The sequence below is a fragment of the Camellia sinensis genome, chromosome 1 (assembly GCF_055761805.1).
Source record: "Camellia sinensis isolate YWXY chromosome 1, ASM5576180v1, whole genome shotgun sequence".
In the NCBI taxonomy this organism is placed as follows: Eukaryota; Viridiplantae; Streptophyta; class Magnoliopsida; order Ericales; family Theaceae; genus Camellia; species Camellia sinensis.
In genome coordinates, this window is record NC_138961.1 from 8,005,886 (window position 1) to 8,022,780 (window position 16,895).

The following is a 16,895-nucleotide window of genomic DNA, read 5'->3' on the forward strand; positions in this document are numbered from 1 at the left end:
GATAAGTAGAAGAAAGATAGATGTTCAAATGTTAAAGGTGACTAGAGAGGTAATACACAGATGACAAGAGGGATTGAGGTCAGGGATGATGAGGTGGAATGCTATGATGAAGTGGCCCAATGTAGTGCTACCATACTACCGAGGGATGGAATAATCGGAGCTGTGCTGCATAAAGATCATATTAATGTTGAAGGTTGTGATAGTTGGGTGTTAGAAACATGTCTGGTTAGTACAAAGCGGAACGTGGAAAAACCAAATGGTGGGATGAGTTGTAGGGTAGAGGAGCAGATGATGATAGAGATTCCAAGAAGAATGAATGAGTTTGAGGAGGTAGTTAGGGAAGTAATTGGTGAAGAGGAAATTGTGACCCCTGGGTTTGTTAAAAGCATTAGTGGGTCTGAGAAAATTGGGCCTAGTATCAATATTCAGGTATGTTAGAAAGACCCAATTAAGAGGTGATAGAAGCGGGCCAGAGGCAGAAGTTAGTATTTTGGGATTAGGCCAAGATTATAGTGTTGGGGCTCAGCCCAACTCGAACCTAATAAGGATGTTAGATGTTAGAGGAAATGAGGATGTGCAGTTGATAATTCACAAGTCAGAACAGGAGGTGAGAGATGTTAATCACCGAAGGAAATTAGGAGGATATGGAGGTACAAGAGGAAGGGGGAGAAGGAGAGTACAGAGGAAACATACTTCATTCTTATCTAGGTTCCAAAGAGGAGCAATATTCAGGGCAACAGCTACTGTTTTATCTCACTCTTTATCAAATGAAAGTCAACTGAGTAGGAGGAGGAGGAAGAGCGTTGAGAAAGCACGAGCAACTCTGTAGCTTGGTCAACGTTTGGGGATGAATTATGAAGGCAAAGAGAGTGAAGTAATTCAAAGAATTATTCAGCTGAAGCTACAAGATGAAGAACGATTTGAAAAGGGAAAAGGGGGTGTGCTGGGTCCAACCTAATTGACCAAAAAGGTTGGGGTGTAATTAGAGTATAAACTATTGATCAATGAAGGTAATGCCTTCAAATGTTAGAGGGTTGGGAAGAGTAGTTAAACGGCGTAGAGTCAGATAGGTTCTGCATGAAAGGAATGTGGATGTTTTGCTTTTTCAAGAAACGAAAAAAAGTAGAATGGATGATATGTTTGTTAGATCAATTTGGCCGTGGGAGAGAATGAAGTTTATGGCTATTGACTCTGAAGGTAGTGTTGGAGGAATATTGAGTGTCTGGAATTTAGAGGTGTTTCAGCTAATGGAATGTTGCAGTCGAAGAAATTTCTTACTTGTTTTAGGTATAGGTCTTGGTTCATTTGAATGTGTTTTTCTAAATGTATATGGTCCTAATGATGTGTCTAAAAGAGCACTGTTGTGGGAATCTATTGTTAATATTAGAGGAAGTTTCCAAAAGCCTTGGTGTATGGGAGGGGACTACAATGAAATTAGAAATATGGAGGATAGAAGATGATGTGTTAGAAGAGACAGAGGAATGATAGAGTTTAACAATTTCATTAACCAGCTAGAGTTGGTAGAGGTTTCAATGTTCAACAAAAGATTTACTTGGTGTAATTCTTTGGATGGGGAGCGGTGAAGTAAGACTGATAGGTTCTTGCTAGACACAGTATGGTTGGAGAAGTTTAGGCTACAGATGTGGGGTTTACCCAGAATGGTGTATGATCACTGTCCACTTTTATTGATGGAAGATGAGAGCAATTGGGGACCAAGACCATTCAGGTTCCTTAATGCATGGACATTGCATCCAGGTTTTATGTCAGTTGCTAAACAAGCTTGGTCTGAGTACCAGGTACAAGGCTAGGTTGGATATAGAGTGCAAAGAAAGTTAGGAGGTATGAAAATTGAACTGAAAAAAATGGAACATAGAAGTATTTGGAGTGGTTGAGGAGCAACTAAAAAAAGAAGAGCAGGATTTGCATTCATATGACTTATTAGCAGAATCTAAGGAGCTAGCATCCAGTGAAGTTGAATCTAGAAGGGAGGCAAAACATCTAGTTTGGAATCTTAGAAAAAGAAAGGACTGGATATGGTTTCAGAAGTCTAGGTTGAATTGGGCACAACATGGTGATAGAAACACGAGCTATTGTCATATTATTGCAAGTAAGAGGCAAAGAAGAAATATGATGGACTCAGTGGTAGTTAATGGGGTCAGCATTGAAGATCCTGAGCTTGTGAGGCTTGAAGTAGTCAGACATTTCTCAAAGGCATTTGTTGAAGAGTGGCCATCCAAGCCAAAGATGTCTGGAAATTTTGTACCAATTGGTAATGTAAAGTGTGTGGAGGTACTTGAACTTGAATTTACAATGGAAGAAATTTGGGAAGCAGTGAAAGAGTGTAATGGGAATAAAGCGCCAAGGCCGGATGGGTTCAGTATGGTATGCATTCAGAAATGTTGGAAGTTTATAAAGAGTGATTTTTTTGACTTTATGAAGGAGTTTTATCATAATGGTAAACTAGTTAGAGGACTTAACAGCTCCTTTATCACCCTTGTCCCAAAAAAGGTGTCCTAGTGGTTTGACAGATTATCGACCTATTAGTTTGGTAGGGGTTTCTTATAAAATTTTGGCTAAGGTGCTCTCAAGAAGATTGAAGAATGTGTTACTAGATATTATTAGTGAAGTTCAGACGGCTTTCTTGGGTGGAAGAAATATCTTTGATGGAGTAATGATTGTTAATGAAGTTGTGGATTGGTGGAAGAAGTCAAAAGGAAAGGGAGTTATATTAAATCTTGACTTTGAAAAAGCATATGATTCAGTTAATTGAGAGTTTTTGTTTTCCATGATGGCAAATTTTGGGTTTGGAGAAAGATGGATTAAATGGATGAAAACTTATGTTACCACAACAAGAGTTGCTGCATTAGTTAAAGGATCGCCTACTGATGAATTTTGCCTACAAAAGAGGCTGAGGCAGGGTGATCCTTTGTCACCCTTCCTATTCAATATTGTAGCAGAATGATTGAATCTGTTGCTAGAAAGGGCTAAGAGTTTGGGTGTTTTTAAGGGAGCTACTGTTGGGTCGGCAGGGTTAAAACTATCTCACCTTCAATTTGCAGATGATACTATACTATTTTGTGCAGCAGAATGGGAGTAGATTGTTAATGTTAAAAGAATTCTTAGATGCTTTGAGGTAATGTCAGGTTTGAAGATCAATTTTCATAAAAGTATGGTGTGTGGCGTAGGAATAAGTGATGATCAGGTTCATGAATTTGCTTCATTCTTGCATTGTTTATGTCAGAAATTTCCTCTGAAGTATTTAGGTCTGCCACTTGGTGCAAATCCTAGGAGGAAACAAACTTGGCAACCTGTGGTGGATAAGGTCAAGTCTAGATTAGCTCTTTGGAAAAGGAAGCTTTTGTCATTTGCTGGTAGGCTAACCTTGGTTAAAACAATTATGGATAGTTTACCTGGGTATTATATTTCAATCTTCAAATTACCTAAAGGAATAGCTAAGGAAATTTATAAGTTGAAGGATGCTTTCTTATGGGGCAGTTCTCAGTTAAGAAGAAAGGTTCATATGGTAAAGTGGAACGATGTCACACTGAGTAAAGATCAAAAAGGGCTAGGTATAAGGATGTCTAAGGATATAAATGATTGTATGTTGCTAAAGTGGTGGTAGAGATATGAGGTAGAGGATGAGTCACTGTGGAAAAGGATTGTGGTTAGCAAGTATGGGGCTAATGGGGGCAAGTCGGTACCAATGCAGAATGGGGAAGGCGAGGAGTCTATTTTGTGGAGTGATATTCTGAGAATGGTTGAAGTTAATCCTGAGTTATATCAATTTTTTGTGTCAAAGCTGAAGATTGTGGTTGGGGATGGGTGTCGGATATAGTTTTGGCATGATAGGTGGTGCATGGATTTGCAGTTAAAAGAGGAGTTCCCTAGGTTGTTTAGACTCTCTGTGGAAAAAAATGAAAAGCTGAGTTATTTTATGCAGATGAGGGACAAAGATGGTCAATGGAGACTACAGTTTAGAAGATATTTGTTTGCTTGGGAGATAGAGAAGGTAAGGAAGCTACAAGTGATGACAAAGGATATGCCCAGGCTGAATGATAATCTATGTGATGTTGTCAAGTGGACTGCATCCTCATCTGGTGTGTTCACAGTGGCATCTGTGAGAGCTTGGCTTCAGAAAAACTCAGGTCCTATTTTAATAGTTCCTAAGATGTTATGGAATAATCTGGCACCACCTAAAGCACAATTCTTGAGTTGGTTGGCTTGGAGAGGAAGGGTTAAGTCATCAGTTGTTTTGCAAAGATTAGGGGTGCTAGGTAGTAGTGTGAGTGTTGTATGGCCTTTCTGTTTAGCTGCAGAAGAGTCTGTGGATCATCTTTTCGTGCAGTGTACTAAAATATGGAAGATTTGGGAAAGGTTGTTGCAATGGTGGAATTTATGCTGGGTATCTCCTGATACAGTGGATGGTGTGCTTTTTTGGTGGTTGGGAACTAAGCATAGGAAATTAGTAAAGAAAATCTAGGTGATGGTACCAGTGGCAATGTTGTGGTTAATGTGGAGGCTTAGGAATGAGGTTGTATTTAAAGGTCATCTGCCAGATATGAAGGAGCTTGGTGAGTTAGTAAAAGTGAGGGTTGGGTTGTGGGTTAGATCTTCTTTGCCTAATGTCCATTACTCAGTGCATCAAATTGTAGAGAATCTAAGTCAGATGAGGCAATGCATTTGAGATGGATGGGTATATGTGGTTGCTGTGTTTTGCAGGTGGATGGGGGCTGGTGTGTTCTGCTGCTACTCTGTTTTTATTTTTGCTGTTTGGTTGATATCTTACCAGCCTTGGGGTGGTGCTGTCAGATGATTGAGTTTGCTTCTTGGTGCTAACCTAGTTAGGATTGGGAAGTTAAGCTATGACGATGTTTGTACCTTCTTCTATTTCTTCCTATTTTTTCCTTTATTGTTGTATCGCCTGTACTTTGTATTGATTGATTTATCAATAAAGGTTCTCTTTTGATTGATCAAAAAAGAAAAAAAAAATAATGAACTATCAATGTAACGCCCCGACCCTTTATACGTCATCGATATTGTCTGCTTTGGACCACGCCCGCACGGATTTGTTCTTCCCAGTGGGTCACCCATCCTAGAACTACTCCAGCCTAAGCACGCTTAACTGGGGAATTCTAATAGGGATTTCACCACTTGGGAAAAGGCCTCGATGCTATATAAGGGTCCAGGTTTTTACTTTTATAGCCCAGGAACTCCCCCTCCATTCCTGATATGGGACACCGGGGCCTTACAATCCATCCCTCATAAGGTTGCATGTCTCCATGCAGTAGCCTGCTAGCTCGCAAGCCCGCCCACATGCACCGAGAGACGCCAAGGGCCCACACTCGGTACTCCGAAGAGTCAGCTTTGATACCATTTGTAACGCCCCGACCCTTTACACGTCATCGATATTGTCCGCTTTGAGCCACGCCCGCACAGATTTGTTCTTTCTAGTGGGTCACCCATCCTAGAACTACTCCAGCCTAAACACGCTTAACTGGGGAGTTCTAATAAGGATTTCACCACTTGGGAAGAGGCCTCGATGCTATATAAGGGTCTAGGTTTTTACTTTTATAGCCCAGGAACTCCCCCTCCATTCCCGATATGGGACACCGGGCCTTACAATCAACAACATCCCATTTAGTTTCTTTCGTTTTAAATATTAAGTCATTTCTTACCTTTCATACTGTCGATTGAACTACAAAACACACTTCCAAATATTCCCTTCCAAACACCTGTTAGAGTTTCTTCTTTTTATCGGCAAAAAGGAATGACTTTACTGATGTAAATTCATTGTACAAGAAAGAGTATCAATAAAGAAAGATGAGTGCAACAAGCATCACAAAAAAATCATTTCGTTGCATAATATAGAGAATTTGTGAAGAACCAACTGAACAAACGAAGTAGAAATAAAGCAAAATAAATAAATAAATAAAATCACCCAACCAACCGCTCAATGCAGCAATAATCACAGCCCACAAAATATGGAAGCACCCTGCATTAAATTGACCTTTCCAATTGCAAACAATAGAAGCAGCACCTTAGTTCAATGAAAAGCAATTACCTTGTTGTTTGCACCTTTGTTATCCCTTTAATAGTCGAGAGTTGGTGAAGCACCAACTGAACAAACAAAAAAAATATGTTATAAAATTGTAAAATTTTACAGTTTTAAAGCATGTTATGAAATTACACAAATTTTGCAATTAGAGTATGGTTCATCTTGTTAGCATTTGTGCCTTCAAAAACCAATTTATTGACTTTATTAATTGATTATATAAATTGCTTGGCATTTTATATTTTGCATTTTGTATGTTATTATGGGTAATGTTATATTTAATCTTACATATGATGTGAACATAAGGTCCCTTGGGTAACATTGTAGAAAAACATGCTAATGGTTAATGAACCAAAAGCTGGGAGTTATGATTTTTTGGTACCTTGTAGACCCAATTAATGTTCTAGGCTATAGGTGTTGATTAGGCGTCGCACTACTATGACCTACACTTGTTTTGCTGCTATATGATAGAATGATTAACTCCATCATTAAGGTAGTGACCTTAGGCAAATAGGTGGGTGTTATGCAATAAGTACATGCACTGAACAGGATCGATTTTAAGAACACCTATGGAATGATCACTATCAGTTTAAAAGGTAGTTCTATTACAATACACTTATTTTCCTTTGACCTGAGAAGCTTGTATAAATTAATTATCTATTCATTTAACTTTGACATTGTCAATCGGTGACGCCGAATCAAAGGCTATACATGGACATGTTGGGTTATGTGAGTGGTAATTAATTTATATAGGTGCTTAACATGGAATCCACCATTCTTAAGTGAGAAAGTATATTCAAGCAATTTTTCCTATTAACATTGGACCAAAAGAAAACCGGCCGGTTACTGTTTCGTAAAAATATTTTATACATATATAATTGTAAAAATACTATTTTTGGAAAATGCTTTTAGGGTCCAATTAGAAGAAGGAAAAATTTAGAATTCGGTTACATGAGTTAGGGCTTTTGATAGTGATAAATTTGTCCATACCTAATAGCTCATGTGGAATATAGTTTGGTGGAAGGAAATTTGTGATTAATTGTAAGAAAGGGCCTCACTTGTAATTCTCTACTTTTAGGGGTTTAATTGTAATGTGTTGATGGACATTATTGCAATTAGTGGAAGTTCTATATTATCTGTTTAAAAGATAATTAATGAAAAATTGGATAAGTTGTATCCTGTATATTTAAAATAAAAGATACATCTTTTATTTTATCCCCACAACTAAAAGATAGAGATCCTTAAGGATCCCACCTACATGCAAACTCTATCATGTGTTGTGTATATATATCAGATGTATTTGATACAAAAAATTGGCCATCAGAATTTTTAAGGTCTGTAGAAAATATATAGACAAAAATAAATCAAAGAGGGTGCAAGGTGAATCACTTTGGAGGCGAGACACTTGGATCGCTTGGTGAGGTATTATCAACAACTCACTTGGAGAAGGTATTTTAGATTGTGTAATCAGGTGGTGTTTCTTTGAAAAAGTGTTTTTAAAATAAATTATTTTTCCGCAAACTTTCATTGGTATCAGAGCTACCCACTTTGATTGCATGAATCTATATTTTTGTTTTTTATAGTTTGATAAAAATATTGAATATTCAATGTTGTCTTGCATAATAGTTGATTATATAATTTGTGAATATATAATCTATATTTTCTTGTATTAATCACAAAAGAAAAGGACCGAAATAGTATTAAAAAAAAAAACAAACAAACAAACACGTACTGTTTAATCGGTGATAACAGTGCACCTCAGTTTTTGTGTTTATTAGGGACTGGCCTAAAAGGCATTCACATGGTATCATTTTTTATTTTTATTATCTATTTTTGCTTACTATTGATGCATGTTCCATATTACAAAAATTATAGAAATATGCTATGGGATTATGTAAATATTATATACAACATGTTAAGTAGAACTTGTAGTATATTGTTATTTTAAATAACATGATTTATTTATATTGATGAATTTTAATTCCATGATTAAATATTCTAACATGTTTTATTTTATGAATTACAATGAGATGTTATCATGTAGAATTAATGTTTTATCATGCTTTAGACATGCCATAGTTAGTGGGAGGTTGTTCAGTTGATAAAAATCTTTGTAGATTTTCTCTCAAAAATTATTTTCTGTTAATGGATATAACCATATTCATGATTATATATATATATATATATATATATATTTGTGGGTTTCATGTTACTTATGATAACATTAAAATTAATTTGCTAATTTATGGAGATAAAGTAGTTATAAATGTTATTGGTACCCCATTTTAATTATTAAGTGTTAAATAGGATTATTTTAAGAAAAATAATGCCTATGGCCCTCCATGGTTGATAAATAAAAATTCTGATTAATTGAGATTCAAATGATACCAAAAGGGTCAGTTGGGTTTTAATTAATTAGTTTGTTTTATTTATTTTGTAAAGAGTATAAGTGTGACCAATGGGAGTGTCGGCTAAAATGAAGGCATAATCTTACATGTTCATGCTATGTATCTAGACAATGGTTTGCACTTAGACAAATACTATATGGTAACCAAAAGGTGTCATATGAGTTGATTTGGAGGCCAAAAGAAAAATTGGGAGTCATAAATAAATTTAATTTTTCTAAAAGAAAAAAAAAATGTTAACATGAGATGATATTATGATGGGTAGTAGCTACCCACCCATTCAAGGTATGTTCACTAATTTCAAAAGAAATTTTTGTACATGCAGGATTGGTTTCCCAATGCTCACTATGAATGTTTTAATATAAATGTTATATTTGTGGGGTTATAAATTGTTTGAATAAAAATTCTAGTGAGCATTACCATAGTAGATTCAAAATCCCGCATCCTATGGATTTATATACAATGCAATACTTATATTCTTCCGATATATGTTTTAATTTTTAACATATGCAGTTAAAAATGAACAACTTTAATCCTTTGTCCAAAATTCTTGATGATAATCGTTTGGCTGGATCAAACTATGTGGACTGGAAGAGAAATTTAACAATTGTCCTCACTGCTGAAAAATTGAACCATTTCCTAACCACTGATCCACCTACGCTTCTTGAGGCGGATGCAACTAATGAACAACGTGAGGCTGTTAGGAAGTGGCATGAGGCAGATGATGTTGCAAAATGCTACATATTGGCCTCAATGACCAATGTGTTGCAAAAGCAGCATGAGGGTGTTCCTACTGCAAAAGACATGATGGTTAACTTGAAAGAAATGTTTGGAGAACAAAGAAGAAGTGCACGCCAAATAGCCATGAAAGGTTTGATGTCCACTAAAATGGTGGAAGGTACTCCAATACAGGAACATGTTCTAAAAATGATATCTTTCATTAACATACTGGAAACTTTGGGTGCAGATATTGATGGTGAAACTAAAATTGATGCGATACTTTCATCTTTACCAGATTCTTATAATCAGTTTATTTTGAATTACAATATGAATAAGATGATTGTTGCACCATCAGAGCTGCTCAATATGTTGCAAGCAGCAGAAGATCTTATTAAAAAGAGCCAACCCACTGTAATGATGGGCGAGAAGGAAAGTCCTAGAAAATTCAAGCCTAAGGGCAAGAACAATTTTAATAAGAAACCAATGGACTCCAAATTCTCTGAAAAAACACTAGGTGTTTTTAAAAAGGGCATAGATAAGAAGAAAAGCAAAGGAAATTGTTTCCATTATGGAAAGCTTGGCCATTGGAAGAGAAACTGTCGTCAGTATTTGGCAACACTGAAAAAGGACAAACCTTCAGAAGGTATGTTGAATCTGTTTGTTATTGAAACCAATTTATTGATTGGTCCTCCTAAAGCTTGGTGTGTAGACTCTGGTGCGACCTCACATATTTGCAGTATGTTGCAGGGGTTCAAGGAGACCAGAAGGCTTAATAAGTTGGGAACAAGTGCAACAGTTGCTGTAGTTTCCATAGGATTTTTTTTTATTTGGAATTATCATTTAATAGAACTCTAGTTTTAGAAGATTGTCTATTTATGCCAGACATTCGTAGAAATTTAATTTCTGTTTCAAAGTTATTTTCGTTGGGATATTGTTTTTCCTTTTCTTCAAAAAGTTGTTATTAAGCACAATAATAAATTTGTGGCTTTTGGCATTTTAATAGAAGGTCTTTACTTTATTAGTTCTATTGATAATTCCATTAATTGTGTTGAGAATGATACATCCACCGGTATGTTACCCCTTAAAAGAAAAAGGGATGTTAATCAAACTTACACGTGGCACTTGAAACTCGGCCATATCAATTTAGAACGTCTAAATAGATTGGTCAAGGATGGACCTTTAGATTTTTTTTTTTTTTTTTTTGAAAATTGAGCCCTATCCAATTTGTGAGCCCTGCTTGCAAGGAAAAATGTCTAAAATTCCATTTCTGGGAAAAGGAATTAGAGCCACAGAAGTTTTGGAATTAATACACACAAATGTTTGTGGTCCAATAAATCACATAGCAAGAGGTGGTTTTTACCATTTCATTACATTCACCGATGATTATTCTAGGTATGATTATTTGTACCTAATGAAACATAAGTATGAATCCTTTGAAAAGTTCAAGGAATTTCGTAGCAACTTGGAAAAAGTATCAAAGCTCTTTGATCAAATCGTGGGGAGAATACCTTTTGTATAATTTTTGAAATTATTTAAAAGAGAATGGTATTAAATACATGTGTAATTGGTTTTGAGTGCAAGTGGGAGAATGTTAGCATTTGTGCCTTCAAAAACCAATTTATTGATTTTATTAATTGATTATATAAATTGCTTGGCATTTTATATTTTGCATTTTGTATGTTATTATGGGTAATGTTATATTTAATGTTACATATGATGTGAACATAAGGCCTCTTGGGTAACATTGTAGAAAACATGCTAATGGTTAATGAACCAAAAGCTGGGAGTTATGATTTTTCGGTGCCTTGTAGACCCAATTAATGTTCTAGGCTATGGGAGTTGATTGGGCATCGCACTACTATGGCCTACACTTGTTTTGCTGCTATATGATAGAATGATTAACTCCATCATTAAAGTAGTGACCTTAAGCAAATAGGTGGGTGTTATGCAATAAGTACATGCACTGAACATGATCGGTTTTAAGAACACCTATGGAATGATCATTATCAGTTTAAAAGGTAGTTTTATTACAATATACTTATTTTCCTTTGACTTGAGAAGCTTGTATAAATTAATTATCTATTCATTTAACTTTGACATTGTCAATCGGTGACGCCGAATCAAAGGCTATACACGGACATGTTGGGTTATGTGAGTGGTAATTAATTTATATAGGTGCTTAACATGGAATCCACCATTCTCAAGTGAGAAAGTATATTCAAGCAATTTTTCCTATTAACATTGGACCAAAAGAAAACCGGCCGGTTACTGTTTCGTAAAAATATTTTATACATATATAATTGTAAAAATACTATTTTTGGAAAATGCTTTTAGGGTCCAATTAGAAGAAGGAAAAATTTAGAATTCGGTTACATGAGTTAGGGCTTTTGATAGTGATAAATTTGTCCATACCTAATAGCTCATGTGGAATATAGTTTGGTGGAAGGAAATTTGTGATTAATTGTAAGAAAGGGCCTCACTTGTAATTCTCTACTTTTAGGGGTTTAATTGTAATGTGTTGATGGACATTATTGCAATTAGTGAAAATTCTATATTATCTGTTTAAAAGATAATTAATGAAAAATTGGATAAGTTGTATCCTGTATATTTAAAATAAAAGATACATCTTTTATTTTATCCCCACAACTAAAAGATAGAGATCCCTAAGGATCCCACCTACAAGCAAACTCTATCATGTGTTGTGTATATATATCAGATGTATTTGATACAAAAAATTGGCCATCAGAATTTTTAAGGTCTGTAGAAAATATATAGACAAAAATAAATCAAAGAGGGTGCAAGGTGAATCACTTTGGAGGCGAGACACTTGGATCGCTTGGTGAGGTATTATCAACAACTCACTTCGAGAAGGTATTTTAGATTGTGTAATCAGGTGGTGTTTCTTTGAAAAAGTGTTTTTAAAATAAATTATTTTTCCGCAAACTGTCACATTTTAGCATCAAAAAAATTAAAACTAAAAAATGTTACAATTTTTATCGCCTATGACTATAACTCAAAAAAACTTATTCAGAATTTGAAAATTTTCTCCATTAAAATAAGAAAAGAGAAGTGTGTAGTAGAGGGGAAAAAAAATAAAAATTTGAGAGATCGAAAGAAGCACAGACATAGAGAGAAGATTATACTCCAACAACTATTTTTGGTTTAGATCTAATCGGCTTTGATATAGATCTACTCATCTTATTCGCCGGAAACTCATCTTATTCGTCGTTGATAAGGGCGAAAGTAAAGAGTTGGTGGTTGCCGATGAACCCTAATCGGTTGTCGATGACCATATATCAGAAAGAGAAAGAGAAGAAGGAAAACGTGGTAGCCGATTGCCAAATATCAAGAGAAGAAGGAAGGTGTGGTAGTCGATTGCCAACTATCAGAAAGAGAAATAAAGAGAAGAAGGGAGGCTCAAAGGACCATTGGGTCTACAAAAAAGGTTTTGAAATTAAATAGGGTACACCTCTTTCAAAGAAGACTTGCAAGTAATTTGCCCAAAAACATATTCATAAGACCTAACATCTTATACCATCTTTAGATTGAATTTATCACCAATTTCTTTAAAAAATTATGAATTCAAAATTCAAAAACTGTTTTTGAATACTTCAAAACCAAACAAGTTGTAAAAATTGTTTACTCATTACACACTCGTTGTCCAAATTTAAATTTAACATTTTTTTTTCACTATTTTCAAAAATATTTTTTTATTAATTCAAAGCACAAATTTATTTTGTTTTAAATTTTTATATGAATTGACAAATAACCTTTTTACAAAGTTTCATAAAAAAAAAAAAATCAATTAACTTGAAAATATGATATACTGCATATTTCAACATAGATATTGATTCAATTAATGTAGCTTTCCTATGAGAAATAAATTTAATTTAAAATAATTTTGGGAATAGAGATAAATTTAAAATAATTTTTAAAATAGAAATAAATTTTAAATAATTTTAAAAATAGAGATAAATTTAAAATAATTTTGAAATTATAATTGAACAAATAAACTTTTAATTTTGGGAACTCAAAAATTATTTTGAGAGCTCAAACCCAAAAGGGCCGTAACTTCCAAAGCTTGGAATATGATATATAGCGACCCCGGTCTTGTCCCATTTGGTTATTGTATCCGAACTTAGGTTCCGTAGATTCTGTCATTGTATAATTGTTGTTGTTGTCCCTTATTTTCTCATTTGGACTTATAGGATGTGTTGGGCAGGTTTGTTTCAGGGTGGTTGGGTTTAGAAACCAAGTGTTGCTGTCCAGAATTTTGGATCTTCGCTCGAGCGAGGAGTTTGTCGCTCGAGCGAGCTATTGTTTTTGGCTCTTCGCTCGAACCGGGGTTTGGTAGCTCGAGCGAGAGTTTGCGTCTGATTTGGACCTGTAGCTTTGCATTCTTGGCTCGAGCGAGATTTTCTTCGCTCGAGCGAGTTAGTTCGTTCTTCGCTCGAGCGATAGTTCCTTCGCTCGAGCGTGTGTCTGGTTACAGACCTGTGGGTTTGAGTTCTTCGCTCGAGCGAGATTTCTTTCACTAGAGCGAGCTTTTGGGTTGTTGGCTCGAGCAAGGCATCCTTGGCTCGAGCGTAGTTTTTCTGTGTCTGGTCGCTCGAGCGACCAAGTCTTCGCTCGAGCAAGCCTGTCAGGTTTAAATAGGCAGCAGCGTGTTTCAGATCTGTTTTTCATACACTTTCATATTCCAAAACCCTAGTTACGAGTTTTCTCTCCCTATACACACCTTCTCTCTTAGGATTGATCTACTTAGGGTGTGTTTCTACCCTAGATACTTCATTAAAAAGAGTGTGTGAGTCGAGGGCTTCGTTTTAATCTGAATTGTTGGTTGTTTGGAGCACTTTGAAGTTTGGGTCTTCATCTCCACCTTCTCTTTTGGGGCTATTTCTTCGAGGTAGGGATTTCCTACTCCATTCTATAAGTTTTGTTCTAAGTTTTGGTATTTTGATATGTTGGGGATACTTTGGTAATTTTGGGAAAAATCCTAGTTGTATTATTAAATTAATTTGTATAATTAATTCATGGAATTGGAAAAAGAGGGTTAAATTTATGGAATTGGGGAATTCATTGATTAAATGGCGTAGTTGGATAATTTGAATCATTTGTCCATTGAATTGTTGATATAGTTATTTTCGGTTTAGAAATAACTGTTTTGGGCTATCGGTGGAGGATAGTCGTGCTTGTTGTAGACACTACATGTGGATTAGGGATAACTGAAACTAATCACATTGGTTGAGTCATTCATTTTGACTGCTGAATTAATACAGACATTATGTGTATTGATTGTGTGTTGTATATGTTGTATGTTTGCATACATTGTTTTGTGTGGGAGGAGATAGGGGATGTACTCCACGGTTTAGGGGAAGATAGGGGATGGACCTCTAAACCGGATTTTTTTTTGGGAGGAGATAGGGGATGGACTCCATTAGCATCACTTTTATGTGTGCTTATTTATATAGAAGTGTTTTTATTGATACATCACTAAAATGTGCATCAATTTGGAAGTATGAAGTGTTTTGATTTGAGCTTGAGTCTCATCTGTTTGTTGACATTGGAAGAATGTGAATATGTTATATATAGTTCACTGTTGTAAGTTTGGCCAGGTTCTGAGCCATATTGATAAAGTTGGAAAGTAAAACGTGTCTTAGACAATAGTGTCATGAAATAGTAAAATGAAGTAATTGATTATCTTGGTTAACCATCTATTGAATGCTATTGCTTTATTCATTGCTTATATTTGGTTTAGTATATTTCTACTGGGCTGTGGCTCACCCTTTATGGGAACATCATTTTCAGGTTCAGGGGATAAGCTACCTCCAAGGACTTAGCTTGGAAGGACTTGGATTTTGAAGACTACTTTTAGTTATTTGTTATTTTTAATTGTTAGTACATGTAAAAACTCAAGCCTAGGGCTTTATTTATATTTGAGTTAGAACTCATATTTTTGTGTCCAAGTGTTGGCTTGGAAAGATGTAAGCCGGTAGGGCATTTACTTGATGTTACATGTAATGCTTTGTTTAGTAAGACTCTGATGGATATTATAATGAATTATTAAGGTGTTTTCTTTAAATAATGCATGTTAATGATATATATATAATGGGTTAATTGTGAGGGCGTTACAACTTGGTATCAGAGCGTACCGGGTTTGAATACTTTGGGTACGTGGGAAGTGATTAGTATCACATTGGGTTCGTCTCGTTTGATAGAGACTTAGTGTAATATTATATGCTTATGTGATAACATGTTTATGTGATTATGTGGGTATGGAATGTAGTTTCTAGGATGTTGATTGGACCCTTGAGTTTCTAGTAGTCTTGTTGGAAAGGCACTTGATCACTGCTTCTTCCAACCGGAACTATAGTAACGTATTGGGACTATCATTATCCGGGAATGAAATTCGTAGGTGCTTATGTGATTATGTGCTTACGTGGAATGAATTATTGTTGTCCAATGCATTAGGACGCGAGTGTTTAGCTTCGGCACATTTATTAATGTGCTAATGTCTTTGTTTCCTTTATTAGGATGTCAGGACGAGGACGAGGACGTGGTAGGCGTGGTAGGCCGGGTAGGCAGGAGGTGCCTGTGCAAGAGGAGATTCCGGCAGTTTAGGAGGGTATTGGCCAGGCCAATATGGCCGAGCCAGTAGGCCAGCAGGCTATGGGCGCTCTAGCCCGAGAGATAGCAGGGGCATTCAGGGAGTCAGTAGGCATTCTCAGAGTTGAGAATCAAGCTCAAGTTGTTGTTGCGGATGCAGGACCTTCCTTTCTGAGGAGGGAGTTCTTCCGGTCTAATCCGGATGAATTTGTAGGTGATCCTAAAGAGCCGCTTAAGGCAGATGAATGGCTCGAACAGACAACGAAGACGTTTGAGATGCTTGGCATCGAAGACGAGGGGTTGAAAGTGACCTTGGCATCTTTCCAGCTGAAGGGGGATGCGGGTCAGTGGTGGAAGTTCACTAAGGCTCGTGTTGGAGGTACATGGGAGGCTTTTGTGAATGCATTTCAGGAGAAGTTCTTATCTCCAGCAGTTAGGGAGAAGTTGAGAGACCAGTTTTGTCAGCTTAAGCAGTCGAGTTCTTCAGTGGCCGAGTTTGAGGCTGCATTTACTAGCTTGTCCAGGTTTGCACCTGAGTTGGTGGCGTCTGAGGAATGCCGTTGTATTGAGTTTGAGAAGAAGTTGAGGCGTGGCCTCAAGCTGAGAGTTGGGGGAACTATGATTCGGGATTATGGGCGCATGGTTGATGCTGCAGCCCACATGGAAATCATGATGCAGGAGGAGGAGGAAGGACAGAAGGGCTCCAAAAGGAGTCAGGATGGTCAGAGTGATGGTAGGAGACAGAAGGGTTTTAATCCTCAGCAGTCTCAGGGTAGCTTTTCTAGATCGACTTTTCCTATGCCGAGTGCTAGTTCGGGGAAAGGCAGTCAGGGAGATTACCTGCTTCAAGTGTGGCCAGCTGGGCCACAAGTCTCCAGTTTGTCCTCAGAGGGGAGGAGTTCAGAGAGCAGCATCTTCTTCAGCTCGATCTCAGAGCCAGAGTCAGGGTAGAGGCCAGCCACTCTCGTGTTATCAGTGTGGTCAGCCAGGGCATATGAAGAGGTATTGCCCGCAGTTGGGTGGCACACCTGGTGCATCTGGTTTGAGGCCGATTTAGGGTCAGCAGCCAGCTTAGTCGGGTCAGGCCTCGAGGGCCAATCAGGGGGCTTCAT

At 36.7% G+C, this 16,895-nt stretch overlaps 1 protein-coding gene across 1 annotated transcript; it reads left to right on the plus strand.

The window, feature by feature from the left end:
• The first annotated feature begins 1,640 nt into the window (after nt 1-1,640).
• On the plus strand, nt 1,641-3,835 carry LOC145795636 (uncharacterized). The gene is made up of 5 exons (XM_082880650.1): nt 1,641-1,796; nt 1,897-2,382; nt 2,465-2,761; nt 3,242-3,523; nt 3,623-3,835. The coding sequence occupies exons 1-5, from the start codon at nt 1,641-1,643 to the stop codon at nt 3,833-3,835; spliced, it is 1,434 nt and encodes a 477-aa protein (XP_082736776.1).
• The last annotated feature ends 13,060 nt before the right edge of the window (nt 3,836-16,895 follow it).

Excerpts from the sequence above, each read along its gene's own strand:
- LOC145795636 (XM_082880650.1), top strand. The coding sequence starts at position 1,641 with ATGTGGGGTTTACCCAGAATGGTGTATGATCACTGTCCACTTTTATTG. Across the intron at positions 1,797-1,896 it reads AAGCTTGGTCTGAGTACCAG|CAACTAAAAAAAGAAGAGCA; the intron begins GTACAAGGCTAG and ends GTGGTTGAGGAG. Across the intron at positions 2,383-2,464 it reads GGCCGGATGGGTTCAGTATG|TTAGAGGACTTAACAGCTCC; the intron begins GTATGCATTCAG and ends ATGGTAAACTAG.